The sequence below is a fragment of the Thalia democratica genome, chromosome 9 (assembly GCF_965202585.1).
Source record: "Thalia democratica chromosome 9, ktThaDemo2.hap1.1, whole genome shotgun sequence".
NCBI lineage: Eukaryota > Metazoa > Chordata > Thaliacea > Salpida > Salpidae > Thalia > Thalia democratica.
This window is the reverse complement of record NC_139173.1, coordinates 14,055,996-14,076,734: the sequence shown is the minus strand read 5'-3', so window position 1 is coordinate 14,076,734 and position 20,739 is coordinate 14,055,996. Positions and strand designations below refer to the sequence as shown.

The 20,739-nt window shown below is 24.3% G+C and overlaps 1 protein-coding gene across 3 annotated transcripts in view; it reads right to left on the bottom strand.

Annotated features, from left to right (window-relative positions):
- LOC145844692 (receptor-type tyrosine-protein phosphatase epsilon-like) overlaps positions 1–20,739 on the bottom strand; it is a 72,309-nt gene that overhangs the window by 32,462 nt on the left and 19,108 nt on the right. For all 3 annotated transcript variants that reach the window (XR_014370304.1, XM_082952102.1, XM_082952103.1), the window contains exon 7: positions 15,844–15,978. Coding sequence is in view for 2 of the 3 variants with exons in the window: in XM_082952102.1 (XP_082808228.1) it covers positions 15,844–15,978 (135 nt within the window). In the remaining variant the exon portion in view is untranslated. The remainder of the gene's footprint in view (positions 1–15,843; positions 15,979–20,739) is intronic.

The following is a 20,739-nucleotide window of genomic DNA, read 5'->3' as shown; positions in this document are numbered from 1 at the left end:
TAATAAAGTTGTTAAAAATTTAAATTTTTTTTAGTGATTTTTGTTCAAAATTCCAGGTTTTTTAGCCTAAATTGTCAAATTCCAGGGATTTTTCCAGGTTTCCAGGTTTTTTGGCAACCCTGTAATCTTTGATAAATTATGATCAACTTTAGAAATAAATTTGAAACAAATTCAAAAAATTTTGTTTTATTTTCATTTTAATGAAATCTGCAGTAATTCATTTTAAATTTTCGTTTAGTCTTTTACTTACAAGTTGTAAGTAATATTTAAAACAATACTTTTATTAAAAATCGTAGCAAAATTATTTTAAAATTAAGAAGGAGCATATATGTAAAATCTTCAAAACTCCTTGGCAATTTACAAAAAAATATTTTATTAAAAATGTTTGTAAGGAAAACTTTTTTAAAAACTAATTATATATTTTATGATTTTTTTTCTTATTCTCTAAAATGTATTTATAGATTATTTTAACTTTATAAAAAACCTAATGTTAAAACCTAATTTTTGTTTAAAAATATTTGACCAACCTCTAAACTCTGCCCTTAACTTTTATACTTTGCTATTAAACGTGTTGTATTTTAGTTTCAGTTTATTATAAACAAAACAATGTTTCACTCTTAAATTAAGATATAAGAGATCATCAGTTGTTAAAAAAATTCTGAAAAAAAATTTTCGAACAAATGAATAAATTATGTTAAAAAATTTTAAGTAAAACATAATAAAAAACAAAGTATTGAAAATTTTTTGGTTTAATAAACTTATGTTTAAAAGTAAAATTTATTACTATTACTGCACTAATTCTTCTTGTGAAGTATGAAATGTTAGTGCTAAAGTAGGTTATATAAAAACAAAATTTCATAAAACTAAACTTGAGTAAGAACTTAAAAATGTATAAAAGTAAAAAAATAATTTTAAAAAAAGCTGATGATTGTTTTGTGTTGGTCAGAATCGAGAAAATTATGGATGAATTTTTCAATTTTTTCAATAATGCTTATAACTCTATCAGTTTCACAATGGAAAAAGAAAATATAATTAACTTGGTTTTTTAGATTTACAACTTAAACGAAAAGAAAATAGATTTTTAACATTGGTGTATAGAAAGAAAACTTTTACAGGTTGTTAGAGTTTTCAATCTAACTGTAGTCTAAAGAGAAAAGTGAATCTAATCAGAACTCTGTGTCATCGTGCACATAAAATTTGTTACCCAGAATTGCTACTAAGCGAAATCAAACAGATGAAGTTACTATTAAACAAAAACGGATACCCACAAGAAGAGTTAACAAAACAATTCATTTACATTTGAAAATTTTAGATAAAATAAAGACATTAGGGCCTGAAAAATGTGTTCAAAAAAATTTTTTTAAATGTGTTTAAATTTAAAAATTCCATTCATTAATAAAGATACAGAAATTTTAAAAAATAAAATTATACAATTGATAAGAAATACTTATTATGCAGCGAACCCTAGATTCGTCTTCACCTCAAAACCACTATTAACACCAGGTGGTAGAAATCCAATCTCAAACTTAAATAAAAGTTTGGTAATCTACCAATACAGCTGCTGTTGTAAAGCAAGCTATATTGGATTACGAACAAGACATCTAAGGAAAAAAATAAAAGATAATGTCCCAAAAAGTGTAGATAATTTTTACTTTTCAGAAAAGAAGGATGATATACCGGTCAAGGTTTTAAATGCTTCTAAACGTTCATCCATTGCAGAACATTTGGTTAATAATTCAACATGTGCAAACAGTTATAATCTAATTAGATTTAAAATTATTAAAAACTTATAGTAATGTTTTCGATTTGATTAAACTAGAAGCTATTTGTATTTTTTTAACTTTATTTTTTTTGTTTACTTTTCTACATTTTTTAATTTTTACTCAAGTTTAGTATTATAATTTTTTTTTAATATAACCTACTTTAGCACTAACATTTCAAACTTCACTGTAATAATTAATGCAGTATTAGTAACAAATTTAGTTTTAAACATATGTTTATTAAACCAAAAAATTTTCAATACTTTGTTTTTTATTTTGTTTTACTTATTATTTTTTAATATACTTTCCATTTATTTGTTCAAAGACTATTTTTTTAGAATTATTTTAATAACTGATGATCTCTTATACCTTAATATAAGAGTGAAGCATTGTTTTGTTTATAATAAACTGTGAAAATAAAATATAACTAACCTCCTTAAAGCTACTTAAATTAGGAACTTTCAATTGTTCAATTTAAAGCAAATTACAATATAACTTTTTTGTACAACATATATTAAGCAGAAATTTGAGACATGATTCATTCAAAAAAATTTTTGTAAAGCGAACAAATAAAATCGATTTCAGCTAATACTTATTAATTACTTTTTTTTGCAACTAATTTCAAAATCAAATTTTGAATAAGTAAACAGTTAGAGGTTTCATCAGAAAATATTCAATTAATACCAATTAGCATAATTAAGCAAAATTAATTAGAGATAGGTTTTAACAGTTTATAATTACAAAATTATAAATAAATTAATTAATAATTAACTAAGATAAGCAAACGTAAAAATATAAAAATAAAACAAACAATAAAAATGATAAAATAAGCGACAAACAACAATCATAACATCCTGCCGATATACACACTATCACAGTGGCATTTGAACTTATAAATTACTTCACTTTTTTCTAGATCGGCAGTGATATCCATATAAATTCCATTAAAAGGTTTTCTTTAAAATGACTCATTCTTAGTTGTACAGATCTTAAGGTAAAGTTGACTGTGTTTTTGACATTGTTTTCAAGAGCTGTTGCTTCTTTACCTAAATATAGCAGTCATAAATATATAGGGCACTTACTTGGTGCTTGTTTAAGAGGATTTTCCAATTTAGAGATTGTGTTGTTAATTTTTTTACTGATGATATGTGACGGATAACCAAGAGCTCTAAAAATAAATTTAATATTTTTAAGTAAGTTTATTTATAAGGAGCTCTTGGCTTTGTTATTCGTCACATATCATCAGTAAAACAAATAACAATACAAGTAAAGTAATTTATAAGTTCAAATGTGACTGTGATAGTGTGTATATCGTCCCAGGTCATACATGAAAAGACCAACATGTTTCAGAATTTCTTAAGTTGGATGGACACAGGTTTGAAAAAACCATCTAACAGGTCATCGGCGGTTTCCAAACACTTATTAAACAATTCTGATTGTGCAAAGAATCATAGTGATAGTCATTTTTCAATTATAAGTAAAGCACGTAATGATTTTCATCTAAGTGTTTTAGAATCATTATTTATATCTAAACGTTTAAACCTAATTTATGCAAGCAATAGTACGTATATAATTTCTAATCTTTTTAAGTTGTTATGATTGTTGTTTGTCGCTTATTTTATTGTTTTTATTGTTTGTTTTAATATTTTTGTTTATACGTTTGCTTATGTTATATAAATTAGCGAGGGTTTAGTTGTAGAGATGCTGGAAAAAACTGAAAAATGGAAAGATCGGTTCAGACCACCAACAAAAAGAACGAAGGAAAGTAACAAAAACATAAGCATTTGGACGACATTCTTTCCAAACTTGCTTAAATTAACAGAAAGAGAAAAACAATTGAATCAAAACGTGATGATAACATACAAACGACCGCAGAATAATGCAACTTTACTAACTAACTACAAGAAAAAATGAAGTTAAAAATGAAGAAGGAATTTCATCCCCTTGTGGTAAATGTTTGCTTTGCAAAGATACAATGGTAAAGAAAACAAGCTTAGTAAAGTTAAAAAACAGAAAAACGATAAAATTGGAAAAAAAACTTAAATTGCAAAAATTTTGGGATATATGCGGCGAAATGTAGTGAATGCGAAGAGTTCTATGTCGGTCAGACAATCACGTCCTTTTCGCAAAGATGGTGCTCTCACAGACACATTTGGAAGAGTACAATCACAGATGATGTTAGTGATAGAGCAGCACTTAGAATACATTACGCCAAAAAAACACAAAAAATCAAAAAAAGATTTTAAAGAAGCTTTTTCAATTATCGTTGTAGACACCACTAAAAATTATTCAGACTTCGATTTTTTATAAAGTAAATGGATCAATAAACTCGAAGCAACAATAAATATAAACAAAACTATATTATCACTTTACTGATAACTGACTAGGTTATTATTATTTAACATGTTTTAATGTTTATAAAGTTTTTTGATTATACATGTCTAAATATCTTAACAAGTTAAGATAATACGCACTACTACTTTTATCGACTTATTTATTATGATTATTTACCCTATATATTTTTGATTTTTTAACTTCAATCAACAATAAGCTCGATAACTATTTCATTACTACCTTTATTTTGATTTTACATTTTAAAGTATTATAAAACATTAAATCAAACACATCAAAGTTTAACAATTTGATTTCATTTAGTCCTTTGTCTTTGATTTTATTTCATATTTTTTTTTTCATTTAGTTTTTGCGAGTTTAAACTAGAGATACTAATAAGATTTACTATTTGAAAAACTTTTTAAAGACAGGCATTTTAAAACAAAGTTTACCTTAAAACTTGATTTACAGTTACGTCATAATATCCTTTTTTTTTTTTTTGAATTTTTATATGCAAGAAAATTTTGAATTAATCAGTTCTAATTGCCTACTGAAGAACAATTTGAAAGTACTTTAGGCAATATAACGAATACTAATAAATTTGTAGATTTTTTGTTAAACAAAAAAAAAAATTTTATTTAAAACGCCTATATAAATTACTAATTAATTTATTGATAATTTTGTAATTGTAAACTGTTAATATATCTCTAATTAATTTTGCTTAATTATGCTAATTGGTATTAATTGAATATTTTTGATGAAATCTCTAACTATTTAATTACTCAAAATTTAATTTCAAAATTATTTGCTAACAAAACTAATTGATAAGCGTTAGCTGAAATCAATTTTATTTGTTCGCTTTAAAAAAAATTTTTGAATGAATCATATCTCAAATTTATGTTTAAATTATAATATCATAAAAGTATTATGTATATTTCATTGGTTCGAATAAAAAACTATATATTTTGCAATTAACTTATTATATAACTTATTAACAAATATATGTATTTACTATCAATATGCTTTTTTATGGACTTATATTATAACAGTGCTAGAAAATATTTGTATCATTGCGTAGAACTTACCATTTTGTGAAATTTAGACATTGACAAAATACCTGTCATTATTCGTAAACTATAACAGATAAAATATCAGAAAAATATGTCGGGTTAAAAGAATTAAACCTATAAAATGATCGCAAAATTTGTAAGTCACACTACTTATTGTGGTATAATTCCGTATATAGACCTTTTCTGCTTCTCGAATTGAGTAAAAATGCAAAAAAAAGAGAGCTTTAGGTAAACTGGGAACTTCCTAGAGCCAATTATTTTTAAATTTTTGTTCGTGTTATAACATTCGATAATAAGCTACATGGATATCGAAGAGAAAAAAATGTGTTTTGAAGTACTTTCAACTCGCCTTCAAGATAGCTAAGAGTACAAAGTCAGGTGAAACACTTTACTAAAACCGTTAAAGCTCTTGTTAAAGTGAAAATTCAACTTGTACACGCAATTTTTATGTCATTTTTAACTCTAAAGTTTTTTGATGTTTTTCTTTTAATATACTTTTGTTTTACTTTATTCGTACTAAGTTGCTGTAATGATAAGTCTTAGTCCAGGAGTCGGCAAACTGCAGCCTGCGGCCCACAAAAGAAAACTTTGAAACTTACACAAGCTTTCTTGGGTTTATAATGGAAAGTTAAAATTAAATTAAAATTTAGGTACAATATACGCAAAATTCAAAACTTGAATACGTGGTTGAAACATATCTAACAAATTCATGTAATAATAATTAAAACTATTGTAGAATTCAGACATTTAGTGAGTTTCACCGCTGAAAGAATTATCAAACTGTGATTCTGCAATTAAAATATTATTTAAATAACAAACCATGCAAAAATTAATTTAAATTTATCAAAAAAAATATTTTATAATATAGTAAAAACATGTTGTATATATTTTAAAACTAAATAATTGCTAATTAGATTTTTGTACAGTCACTAAAAACAAACATAAATATAGTTGAAATGGAATCTGTTTTTTAATATAAAAAAATTATTCAAATTTTTTTATATATAGTAAATAATTTTTGGTTGTTATGGTTAATTTTAGAATTGTATTAGTATTTACTACAAAAATGGCTTTAATTGAAAAACGGCGTATTTCTAAACAATAAACGGGTATATTAAACACAAATATTAACAACAAACACACTTTTGTTAGGAATGTTATTAACGTAAAGAATAGTTAAACGCTAGAAAACAGTAAAAGTTATCACTAATAAAATCACAAAAATAAAACAAAATATCTCGTAAGTTTTTACAAAAAAATATATAGAAATAAAACATTTTTAAACTGAGGGGGTACAACAATTATTTCTGGCAGTAAATATATTTTCAAAATATAAATCTATAAAAAATCCTCAAAGTAGTATGGGTATTGAGTAATTAGTTCATTTCTATTATTAATAAATGCAATATAGAGTCTTTCCAGGTTGCATAAGGTGCATATATTGATATGGTTGCTGTTATTTTTCACTGACCCAACAATACTCCATTCAATTGAATTTTTATCATTACTTTCGTTTATGCTCCATAGGTGGTTCGATAACTGTGTACAGGTTTATTTTTACCAATATTAATGAAAGAATTTTTGTACTCATAGTATCATTCTTTGAATTTTATTTTGGTTGATCCTATGTATGATTTATAATCGGTTTTGGATGTATAAACTTTTGTTTGGTAGATTATGTTAGATAAGCAACACTTACTGTTAGCCGGACTTTTTATTTTGTATATTCAGTTATATTAATTTTCATCATTTTTATTTTGTTCATTAGTTTTTTGATGTGTCTGTATAGGCTATAAATTTTGGTGTGCAACAATACGATATTTTTACACAATTTTTATAATTTTTTCCGGTATATCTGTTTGAGTTAAAATATTTGTTTAAAGATTCTATGAAGCATTTTTCAATTTTAGTTTGAAGAGATTTATCAAATGGAGGGTTGTAGTATATACTATTTATTTTATTTTTTTATCATTGTTCTTATTATCAAATGACTTAAAGATAAAATTGTATTTAAATTGCTTTTATTTATTGCATTTCTTTAGAAGCTCTTTGTATTTATAAACACATCTTCATTATGATAGTTTGCGTAGTCTTTTTACAATCACTTTTGAATGTTATTACGTAAATTTTTAGGATGATTAAAATTGTTATTAATATATTTTGTTTTTGAATTGGGTTTGCGGTATGGACAGTAACTATCTAAGGATAGGTCTAGCGAGATATCTAGTAAACCTGTTCTCTATATATCTATATTATGTCAAGTCCTGTTGCAGAAATTTTATTGAGTAAAGATATTTTTTGAGGTTAGATTCGGAAGACTGCTTTTTTATACCAAGGCTATCGTCTCTTTATAGACCTATATTGGATGGACTTATGATTGATGGTATTTTATTAAGTATATGTAGACCTATCGCATACCTCCGCGCCATGGAAAGAGCTCATTGCTATATCATAACTGTTATTGTTGGATGTTTTCGTTAAGATTTTACTTTCATACTATTGTTTGGCTTGTGTGCATGATGCATTTATTTCTTGGTTAGTGGATGTGTTGTGTTATTTTGAAAATTTTATTGCTTTGGTGAAATGCTCTTTTTAAATGGATGGATAATTTTTTTTCTAACCAAAGTTAATAAAACATTTATTGGACTTATCTTAAATTTTACTAATCATTCTATGACTTCTTCAAAATTAATCCATAGAGTCAGTGTGGATTGAGGTCCTATTATTACAACAAGGTCTTGTAAATTGATTTCAAATGTTTTGCCTAAGAATGACTTGGCAGGGTTAATATTCATACAGCATAAACTATGAGGGAAGTCTGTGACAGTTATAAATGATTCTGTCTTATGAAGTTAAGAATTTAAGAAAGTCTATTTATTATTTTATAACTGGAAAGTATTTGGAAAGCTTCGTCAGTTTTTTTGTTGGGTCATTAATTTTTATGGAATATTCAATAGTTAAATTGTTCTATTTTAATTTTTATAGAGCTGTGGGCTGGCATTATAAAGGTTAGAGGTTTTTTAGGATCTAATAATTACCATATTTTTGCTTAACAGGTTCTAATATATTTGGTTAGTTTTCTTAGGTAGTTTGATTTAAATTTATAAAATTTGATACTTTAATTATATCAAGTAGGTCATCTTCAACAGCTTTAAAGCTTTTTATTTCAGGGGCTGATCTTCTTGATGTATTTATATAGTTTTCAAAAAATCTGATTCAACTAGATTCATATTTATTTTAGTTTCTGTACAAAAACCTAAATAAGCATTATTTAGTATTTCAATTTATATAACTTGGTTTTGGTATATAAATTCTATACAAATTTAAATACATTTTTGCATAAACTGTCACTTTAATATTCTTTTTAACACAGAATCAAAGTTTGATAATCTGTTCAGCGCTGAAACTCAGTGACTATCTGAATTTTGCAAAAATATTTTTTTTAATTTGAAACTTACACTAGATATTTCGGGTCTGTTATAAAGATTCTAAAGTAAAACAACAACTGCGGCTCGCAAAAAAAAATTCATTTTCAATACTTGGTTCGCGACCACCAAACTCCTGCCGACCTATGTCTAAAAGGCTGTCACAATAAACTATTTATTATCAAATATGTTTTATTAAACATTTTAATAAAGCTATGTAACGGAAAAAGATATTCTTTATTTTTGCTTTGGACAAAATACTTAATAAGCTTTTTCTTCAATCATTAAAACAGATAAACTATTAGTTCAAAGTTAGTAACTTAAGAAAACTTTACTATATAAGTTCATTAAATCTCCATTGGTGTAAAGTAGTTTTTTGAGAATAAAGAGCATTTCATAACACATTGTAAACAAAATGATACTGTGGTGCAGTGTTAAGTATAACAAACCTTGCTTACTTTGACTAAAGGAAAATAAAAAAATTATAAAAAACAAGTTATAAAAAATAAAATATCTAGTAACAATGCATCTAACTAAAAATTGTTAAAGCCTGTTTTGTTTTTTATTTATTTAGCTTTTCAAACAAAAAAATAATTTGTATTACAACGATATAAAAAAATGCTGTAAAATATATAATATTTTATATATAAATCTTTTATACAAAGAATTAAACATTTTAAGTTTATAATTCATAGTTGTAAAAGCAAGTTGTATATATACTTTTGACATATTCTTGTAAATTTTTTTTTTCTTATAATAAATATTACTTATTAAAATAATATTTAACACTTTATATTCTTAAAAAACTCATTTGTTAAATTAAGTAAAAAAAATTTGTAAAAAATAAACTATAAATATACTAACAAGCTTAATTAGTATGATAATTCTAAATCAAAATCTTAACTTTAAATTGCAAGTTCTTTTGTACAAATTTACAAAATACTAATAAAAAGTTATCATATTTAATTGTTATATAGATGTTGAATCGTATAATTTTTGAACATTCATTAAAAGCATTAAGGAAAATAAAAGGCAGGTAATTAGAAAAAATTTACAAAAAAATTAAATTATTTTTGTCAAGTTTGATTAACTATTTTAAATTACAAATTAATAAAATAAAAAACACTTCATCAACAAAATAAAAAGGTATTGGAATAATTTTATTTAAATTTTAGCTTATAGTTAAAATAAATGCTCAATTTTTTATAAAAAAGAAACGTTAAGTATTTAACTAACACAACATTCTAAAATAGAATAAACAATATTTTAAACAAACAACTAACTAAACTAAAATACTTATAACAAAAAAATCACACTTAGTACCTTGTGACCAAACGTACGAATTGCAGGTGATTTGTGGAATGTTTTGTATGTTTTCTGTTTATCAGTTATTGACATAATTTACATAAAGCGAGAAAACTAAAATAGTTGCACAATAAGGTTTAATTATTAAAACAAGCTAGGACGTTATAAATTTTTAATACAAACTGTAAAACATACTAATCAAAAGCGTTTTATTAAAAATCATTATAATGCAGTTGTTCAGAGAAAATGTGTTTTTCATGGTTTAAATAAAGTTTTTTTTTTCAAAAAAAACTCTATAAATAAAAATCCGCTACTTCTTTGATTTTTATAAGTATTAAAAACTGTAAGTTTTAATTTTCATCTTAAACCATCTTTCTCAAAATAAAAACATTAAATATCTATTAATTAAAGTAAACTGGCCAAGTTTTTATCGAAATATTACTAACTATTATATTTATTTTAACATTTTAAATGGTATAACAACAATATTTTTTGGATAAGAAAGATATAATTTTAAATACTTTATCCTTAGAAAAAACTCAACTTATTTATGATGGACTTAAAAATAGTTTCTAGTATAGAAAATTTCTACTTATTTTTTATTCGATTATTAAAAAAGTGTATTAATTAGAAAAACAATCTACCTAAAAAATAAACGGTTTTAATGCAGACATGAAGATGTATATATATATAATAGTAGTAAACTTTATCAATGCTTAGTTACAGAATTTAGCAGTATTCTGTATTTATTTATTACAGGGTTGCCACTCGTTTTTTCAAAAAATTGTCCAGGTTTTCCAAATTTCTTCCAGGTTTTTAAAGTTAAACATTTTTGGTTCTATTTTTAGTTTAAAGTAAAGTTTAAGGTAAGAAACTGTATTAAATAGTACAAAAACATTGAAAAGATAATGTAAAGCTACTTTAAATATGCTTTTCAATGAAAAAAATTTTTGATAATGACAATTTTTTTTATTTTTATGATAGATTTTTTGAGTCAAATCGAAAATTCACTACTGAGCATGTGAAAATTGTTAAAATTCCAGGTTTTGCCAAGTTTGTTTTGCTTAAATTGTCAAATTCACGGTTTTTCAACGCTTTTCCAGGTTTGAAGGTAAAAAGGCAACTCTGTTATTAACATTAAACTCCAAATAAAGCGTCAAAATAACCTGCACAAAGCGCGTAACTAAGGTATTAAAACAGCATATTATAGTAAACAACTAACTTTGTTTTTCAAATGCAGTTTATATATATTATAGCAAGTATTGTTCAATAGCGGTAAAACAATGATGTCTATATTCATATAATTGTGAAAATGAACTAACCAGCTATAATCTATTGTAGGGGTCGGCTACATCAGGCCAGCGACTTACTTTTTATCTTAAAATAAACTTATGCAAAATAATAATAGTTAAAATTTTTTTATAGTACGTATATTAAAACGTGATCGTAAATTTATTTCGATTTAGTATTAGTTTTTATTGAAAACCCATTGCATTGTGAATTAAACTGTCAAAGAGTTTCTTTAAATTTCTTAAGTAGAACTTTTTTTTTAATACCGCGGTCCGGGACTTTTCTAATACTATATCCGACCAGCAAAAACTTTTCAAACCGTTTTAAAAAGTTATCGATTCCTGCGGTAATATGACTTATTCATTAAACAAGCTTAATTATTTTTAATTTACTTCAATTATAACATTTACTGTAAAATTTTGAAATTTATACATTACCTGCTATTCTAGTCGTAAATAAATAATAGAGATTTTGACTCAAAAGAGATTTTCAAACAGTACTTTTAAAGTCCACAATTTTGCAAAAGTATATTAAAACAACTAGTTAGTTTGTTTATTTTTTAGTATAAGTTTAACAATTAATGAATTTATATAGATCTACAGTTATAAGTTTACCTGTTAGCTAAATGTCAATAAATTGATAATAATAAGAACACAAAATGTTTAACTTCGTACGAATACATAAAAACGATCAAGTTTTTTCGTAATTGACTTAATATAATTGAATTTATTAGAGTAACTAAGACTGTTTAAACAATATTCCTTTAAAGTAAAAGGTAGGCGTGTAAAGACAGATTGCATTCAACGCAAACTAAAAGTTAGAACGGGTCAAATTGCAAGAGTGCACAAAATTGCAAAAAAATACTTTGCACAAAGACAAATTTGCACGAAGACAATTTTGCACCAAGGGTCAGTTTTGCACGAGTTACAATTTTGCACGGAGGATCATTTTTTGCACGAGAGTAAAAAAACAAAAAAATTATTTAAAAAAAACATAAAAAAAAACATAAAAAAAAACTAAAAGATAAATTAAGCTAAAAAAATAAAAATTGCCGACCAAGGGTAAGAGCCACGGGTAAGAGTGATAGTAAAATAAATAAATAAAAAACTAATAAATATTAATATAAAAAGTAAATTAATTTAAAAATTATAAAAAAAAAGTTACCGACCGAGGGTAAGGGTTAGGGGTAACAGTGATAGTAAAAAAGTAATTATAAAAAAAAAATTATAAAAACAAAACAATTAAAAATTAAAAAAAAAACATTAAAAGAAAAATAAATAACAAAAAAATTATAAAAAGTTGCCGACCAAAGGTAAGGGTTAGGAGTAACGGTGATAGAAAAAAAACTAAATTTGAAAAATATTAATAATGATGATTAATGAAATAAATAATTAAAAATAAAATTCAATCCGTGAAAAATGTCTCCGTACAAAATTGTCTGCTCGTGCAAAAGTGACCCTTCATGCAAAAGTATCTTCGTGCAACCTTGTGCCCTCGTGCAATTTTGTCCCCTCGTGCAATTTTGTACGCTCGTGCAAATTTGACAGCTACCCACTAAAAATTTTCGTATTTAGCTTTCACTTTTTTAATTATTAAAGAACTTATTTTATGACCTTATAGATTTTTTTTAAATGTCACAATGCATCTTCTTTAAATGATAGTGCTTATAAAAATCAAGTTTCAGGCAATTTTATAGCTTTTAACTTTTTATGTTAAAAAATAGTTATATTTAATGATAATTTCATGGGGAACGGGTCGAAATAGTACGAGGGGAGTAAATTGCACGAGAACAAAATTGCACGAGTGCACAAATTTGCACGGAGAAAATTTTGCGCGTAGGGTTATTTTTGCACGAGAGTAAAAAAATCAAAAAAAATTATATATATAAAAAAACAGAAAAAAAAGCTAAAAGATAAATTAATAAAAAAACAACAGGAAAAAAAAAAGTTACTGGCCAAGGGCAAGGGTTAGCGGTAACAGTATTAGTAAAAATAAAAGTAATAAAAACTACTATTTAATTTATTATATAAAAAAAACTACCGACCGAGGGTAAGGGTTCGAGGTAACAGTGATATTGGAACATAAGTGACCAGTAATTATGCAATAACATATACAAGACACACAATTTCAATAAAACTAAATATATTTCGAGCAATTCTCATCAGTAGAGTACAAAGCTAACAAGTAATAGATTTTACAAACTTATATAGTAACTATGTAATCAAAAAATCATAAAGTAATCAAGAGATTAATAAAAGACAGAATCAATCAGTAACAGTTAAAATCATATAAGTTTACTTACGTTATAATTGATCTACAGTAAAACTAAACATAAATAATATGAAAACAATCTTTTTAAGTATTACAAAAACAAAGAAACAGTATAGTCAAAATCTTTTTGCTTACATAAAACAGGTTTCCTTAACAAAATACAAAAGGCTTATGATTTAATCAAATCGAAAACATCTATTGCAGAATATTTGGTTAATAATTCAACTTGTGCAAACAATTATAATCTAAATAGATTTAAAATTATTAAAACTTGTAGTAATGTTTTCGATTTGATTAAATTAGAAGCCATTTGTATTTTATTAAGGAAACTTGTTTTATGTAAGCAAGAGATTTTGACTATACTGTTTCTTTATTTTCGTAATACTTTAAAGGGCTGTTTTCATTTTATTTATGTTTAGTTTTACTGTAAATCAATTATAACGTAAGTAAACTTTAATTATTTTAACTGTTAATAATTGCTTTTGTCTTTTTAATCTCTTGATTACTTTATGATTTTTTGATTACATAGTTACTATATAAATTTGTAAAATCGTATTACTTGTTAGCTTTGTACTCTACTGATGAGAATTACTCGAAATATATTTAGTTTTATTTAAACTGTGTGTCTTGTACATCTTATTGTGTAACGGTGATAGTAAAAAATAATAAAATATATATATATAAGTTACCGACCGAGGTTAAGGATAAGGGATAACAACGATAATATAAAAAAAACTAAATTAAAAAAATTATTATTAAATTTAAACTAGTTAAAAAAAATTAAAAAAATTCAAGCCGTGCAAAACTGTCTGCTCGTGCAAAAGTGTCTTCGTGCAATGCTATTCTTTTGTGCAAAAGTGTCTTCGTGCAAAATTATCTTTGTGCAATTGTGTGCACTCGTGCAATTTTGTACGCTCGTGCAAATTTGGCAGCTACCCAATTTCATGACTTGAGCTGTTATTTACTAGTGTATAGAAATTTTTGATAAAATAAAATAAATATTAAAAAACTATAACATTTAATGTAAAAATTTATATAAAATTATAGATTTAAAGACTAAACAATGTTAAGAATTTTCAAATTAAACTAAAGTGTATTTTTACTTGATTAATATAATAAGTTCTAAGTTTTCTGATTGTTTTACAAGTCTTATAAATTTTACAAAGATATCTAATTTTAATCCGTGATTTTTAAAGTACATGTTTTGTTTTCATTTTTAAATTGTGTATTTAAACTTGAATAAGGTAAACATGTAATTTCAATTTCCTAAAGCATATTGTTATGATACTTTCTTTCAATGCTTTTTATTCCGATGCAGCCTTTTTTAATCCATAACACTGATATAAATTGTATTTAAAACGCGTATTTCATTTCATTTATTCTTATAAGCGTAAATAAAACAAAAAAATATATTTGTGAAAATAACACTTTTTAAAGTGTTGGTTAACAAATTACTGTAAAAATTAAAAAAAAATAATTACCACTCTTTCAAATACATATAGAACGGCTTTTTATTTTCAATTTCGCGCAGTTAATTAAAAATTGAGTGGTGGTACTTTGAGTGTTAGTAGTATCAACTAAAGAAGTATATAAAGCTTCGGGTTAATTCAAGTTACAAAAAAATACTTTTTAATCCACTTTTAATTTAGACCAATCAAGTTTGAGGTCAATAGAGTTACCATTCAACAAATTGCTTTGGAACCGTTTAAAACTAACTTTGAACCGATTTATTACGAGATTCTTTAACAGCGAAATCATTTATATAAAAAATTAAGTAAGGAAACTTATGATTCTCGTTTATAATTTTTAACGTACTTATATAAACGTCGTTGTCTAGATTTTATAACAGTTTCTTTATAATACACATATAATTTTATACTTTTATATTTAAGTTAAACATCTTCTAAAGATTTAATTGTTATTAGTATTTAAATTTAGTCTTAATGTAAGAAATTAAAAATCGTTAAGGAATTTTTAGAAGTATTAAAAGACTCCTTATTTTAATTTCAGTTTAAAAATAAGTTCTTATTGACTTGTTTATTGTAAAAGCTTTAATCCGTAAGTGAATTCTTTAAGAAATCTAGGTTACTTTTTTTAAAGGTTTTACTTACGGTTGCATCAGCATAGGACAAAAATCTTAATAGCTTGCTTTAGAGTCTATCGGTAAAACCAGAGAAAAAATTTTCCGATAATGATTGTTAATTAAATGCTAGTAACTACAACGAGTAGAATTTTTTAACTTTTATTGAGTTGTAAAGTAAGTGCAATGATATATTTAGTCATAAAAATTAGCTTACAGTCATATTCATGTTTTCACGTTGAAAAGAATTGACTGCTGAACTATATAATTGTTTTAATTCTTTTACTTATTTTTTATTAAACATAACTTACTCTAGCTGCTTCAACAACATTAGCAATCATAACCACAACATAACATTTTTTTTCCCATATCATGCGCCAAAAATCATCTACTGTGCCTGGTTTTGGTCCTTGCGTTGCAATAAATTTATTTTTACAATCGTAACCCTGTTGAAATATATGTAGGTAAAAAAATAAGGTTTGTAAACACAAAAGTTATTTTCTAAATTACATAAACTAATTAAGTTCGAAGACTACGTTTCGGCTTACAAGTATAAATTTTCAATTGATACCACATGGTTTGTTTGAGATTGGAGCAATTTAGAGTACCTATTATAGAGCAATAATTAAGTAAAGAGTATTAAACATTATAATTTAAAAACAAACTAGTTTAAAACTCAAAACAACTGTATTATCAAATTTGTATAGAAAAATGTTGGAAAAAACTAATAAGTTTAGTTCTTTACAAAACTGCTGTTATTACATTCAACGAACTTGTTTTTTCGGCTATTTACTAATAACTTTGTAATGATATTAACATCTCATTTTCGTATTTTAAAGCGGATGTTGTAAACTGTTTTACGCATATTTCGTGACGTGCTTCCAGTATTAAAAACAAACATTTTTATTATTTCAAGGAGTTAATTTCATTTCAATGCGTATATATTTGCGTTTGTCTTTCAAATACGCGTTAGTTGCTTAGTTATTCCGCGTTACGATCAAGTTACGATTAAGTTCAACGTTTTATTCACAAATTTTGAGAATCAAGAAAACGTCTACATCGCGGAGTTGATTTTAGTATTTATATAACTTTACGATTGTTGATACTTTTTATAGATTTTATTTGTGTCGTAATTTAATAGTTTCTTTCTTCAGAACTAAGAATTATTATTGGAAATAAAGTAAATTGCATTTATTCAAAGTGTGTTTCATTCATAACTTAGGAAATAGTTTTGTAACTTATACTGTTAGTATATTATTTACGTCTCGTAAGTATAGCAGTCAGTAAGTTACTGGAGACCACGTAGTTGAGACATAAACATAAACATCATTAAAATAACCTATTTGGTTAAAACTTAACATTAGTTTCATATATTAAAACTATAGAAATTACAACCTGATTCTTTTTTTATGTTGAAATAAATATTATTAAAATAGTAAAACCAGGTGACTTTTGAATACTTTTAGTATGCTGTGTTTTCAATATTCTGAGTTTAGCACTTTTGTAGTAAGTAATAATAAATATTTTAAATATAAATTTAAATACAGATACCTTTTAAAATTTTAGTTCATATTCTAATACATCTTACTTTTAAGGTATAACATATGAAGAAACTTATTTTAAAAAAAGTTCACTACTACTGATTTAAAAAATGATAAAATGCTATTTAACGCAATAACTTTTCTTTTTTTTTCATAATAGAAAATTAAACATAATCATGTATTTTAAGTTTTACATTCAATTTATTTTACTAATAATAATTATAGTAATTTTCAAGTGTTATGATAACTATTAATTCAGGCAATTACTGATTACAATTTTAATGTTATTTTTTGCTATGGTGAGATAATATTTTATAGGATATAAAATCTAACTTTATTTACAAAAAAAATCCCAGAAAGACATATTAAAGCTATTTAATTTCAAAACAAAAGTAGAACACTAGGATAAACATTGCACTGGCTGAATGTAAACATGTCTAAAGATTAAAAATTTATAATAATATTTCAATAATCGTTGGTTGACTAGAAATTTTATAAATATCGAATAGAAAAATTTCTTAGTGTTCACAATAAGTTTTATTGTAAGTGGTAGAAATGAAAACAATTTTAGTTATAACACGGCAAGTTTTATTGTTAACGTAATTCTTGATTTTTTACTTAACTTTTAAAAAATTTCAGAAACTGTCGGGCAATAAATTCTAATATAATTGCAATTCAAACTTGGTAAACAAACATAAAAAAGAGATCGTTTAATACAATTAAATAAAAATATTTAATGATGAAGTTATTATTCAGAGCTGTAGTTTTAGTAAAACTAATGTTTCAAATAATTTTTTGAAACTATTTAAAAACTCTCATTGTGCACAATACTCCTTTTTAATTTTATGTTTCTCGTTTACCTTTAATATAGGTAATATGTTTAATTGATATAGCTTTACGCAAATAGAAGTTCAAAAATATACTTCAAGTATATTAACTTGTATCCTAAGTATGATAACTTACGAATTATTCAAACAAAACAGCTTTTAGTACTTTGATTTCAAAGCATCCCTTTGTAGGAACAGTCAAACAAATTATAACTATTTTAAACAAATTACATATTTTAAACTTTAAGTAAAGCATCTTCAAAAAAAATACCGAGTAGTAATAAACAGTTATTATTAGATTGTAATAATCGTTTAAAATAATTATTTTATTTTTTACGTTATATACTAGCCTACTATAATAATAAAGCAGCAGGAAACAGTGACGATTTAATAACACATGTGTTATGAAATTTGTAAATATTTTTTATACAGTTTGAGCCTTAAATTATATTCATTATTTTTTATTTTTTAAAGACCATTATTTTATTAACTTTAACCTTTTGAATATTTTTATTTGAATTAACTTTTAATTTTCGAATTTTAAGCAATAAAATAATAATGATAATAATTATGATAATAATGATGATAATAATGATGATAATAATGATGATAATAATGATGATAATAATGATGATAATAATGATGATAATAATGATGATAATAATGATGATAATGATGATAATAATGATGATAATAATGATGATGATAATAATGATGATAATAATGATGATAATGATAATAATGATAATAATAATAATAAAAATAATAATAAAGTTCAACAGTTATTGTGATTCAACAGTTATTTCAACAGTTATTATTAAGTTCAACAGTTATTGATTCATCGTATATCAAGTTAGATACATTATGTATTAAAATTTATAATACTAGTTAACTTTAATAACACAGTTGAATTCAGCATAAAAGTTTAGTAAACTAACTATGTTGAAATAATAAATAGGATAGAAACAACTGAAACAAAATAAAAGTTCAAAGTAAAAGTAGAAAACACCACTAAATCTTTAAGTTAAAGCTTACACCGTAAGACAGTAAAAAAAATCTAACAACTTTTTTTCTTAAAGTAATATATTTGCAAGTAATAATTTACAACTGACACCAGAATAAAATAACACTCAAAAATTTTTAAATACAGGGGTTGCCTTTGGTTTTTGGAAGATTTTCTCCAGGATTTCAAAATTTCTTCTAGGCTTTTGAAAGTACACGTTTTTGGAAAATAAAGTTCAAGGTAAAAAATGTGTTAAATAGTATAAGATCATTGAAAAGATACTGTAAAGCTACTTTAAATGTATGTTTAAACAAAAAAAATTGATGATGACAAAAAAGTTTTAACTATATGATACACTTTTTGTTTCAAATCGATATTTTATTACTTTACATGTAAAAATTGTTTAAAATTCCAGGTTTTTTAGTGATTTTTGTTCAAAATCTAGGGCTTTTCAGAATTTCTCAAATTCCAGGTTTTTCCACGATTCCAAGTTTTGTGGCAACTCTACTTTAAAGTAATTATGAATAAAATCATTTAAGTTATGTAAATACATTTTAAGCAAAAATATAGTACAAATTTCAATCAAAAGCATCAATAAAATATATTTTATTTATAAAATTGTAGAAAAACACATTAGAAACATTTACATTTAAAAAAATAGTCGTTATAATTGTAAAATGTAATAACTTGTAAATTTAGTAAATTTCTAAACAAGTTTTAGTTTAAAAGACAAAGTATATAATAACCTTAAAATATCTAAAAATTAATTCATAGATAAGCAGCCAGTTTGATTTGACTATTTGATATTAATTGCTATGCTGGTAGAGTTTTTATACAATACTAATTGAAAACATTTGTAATAAATAAAAAAATTCTTTCGGTTACTCGTAAGTATCTAATAATAACATATATTTTATTTACGAAAATTAAAAATCATTAAAATTTCATTAACAAGTAATTGCAAAAATATTAAACAAATATGTACCCAAGAAATCAGTAATATTGTCTTCATTCTATATAAAACATATATTAATATTTTGAAACCATGCAGTTATAAAAACACTCATCTATAACAAGGTCTATTCAAAAAACTTTTATTTAAAGTTCGGATGGTTTTTTTAGACTTCAAGTATCTTAAGTTAGAAACAAAAAAAATTAGCTATCTTAAAGTGCTTCATTTTTGTTAATTTTTATCGCATTGACATTTTATTAGCTTTCTATAATTATTTTATTTTTGTGTAGTGTTCGCTAACAGTTTGTTTACTTTTTAATTATTTTGTTCATCTTAAAAAACCATTAAGTCTAAAGAAAAGTAAAAACTATTTAATTTTTCTATTTATTAATAATTCTAAAATAATTACTCACATGCAACGACGCGCAGAGTTATTTCAGGTAGCAATTTACTTTTATACCCCAGTAGGCTAAAATAATATAAAACCCTTTCTATATACTCGATTATTTTTAGTGGAGATTACCTAGTCTATACAAAGAACGGAACAGATGCTAAAAATTGACTATACAAAAAACAGAAGAATAACGTACGGCGAAGGTTGACGATTTTTTTTTTATTGTTAGTAGCTTTTAGCCTTTACTAAAGTAAATAATTATTTTAAATTACTTTAAAAGGCTTTAAAAGTAATTAAAAACAATGATTTACTTTATCCGTCACATTCTTTTCACCAACAGTTTGAGGAAAATATTTTAGAAGAAACAGTCAATAATATAGCTAATCAGGATAACTTTGAAAATAATTTTACGTTAGTAATAAAGATACATCAGGAGAAAGCAAGGTAAGCAGTTAGAAGTTGAAGAAGAAACAAAATAATTGCACAAATA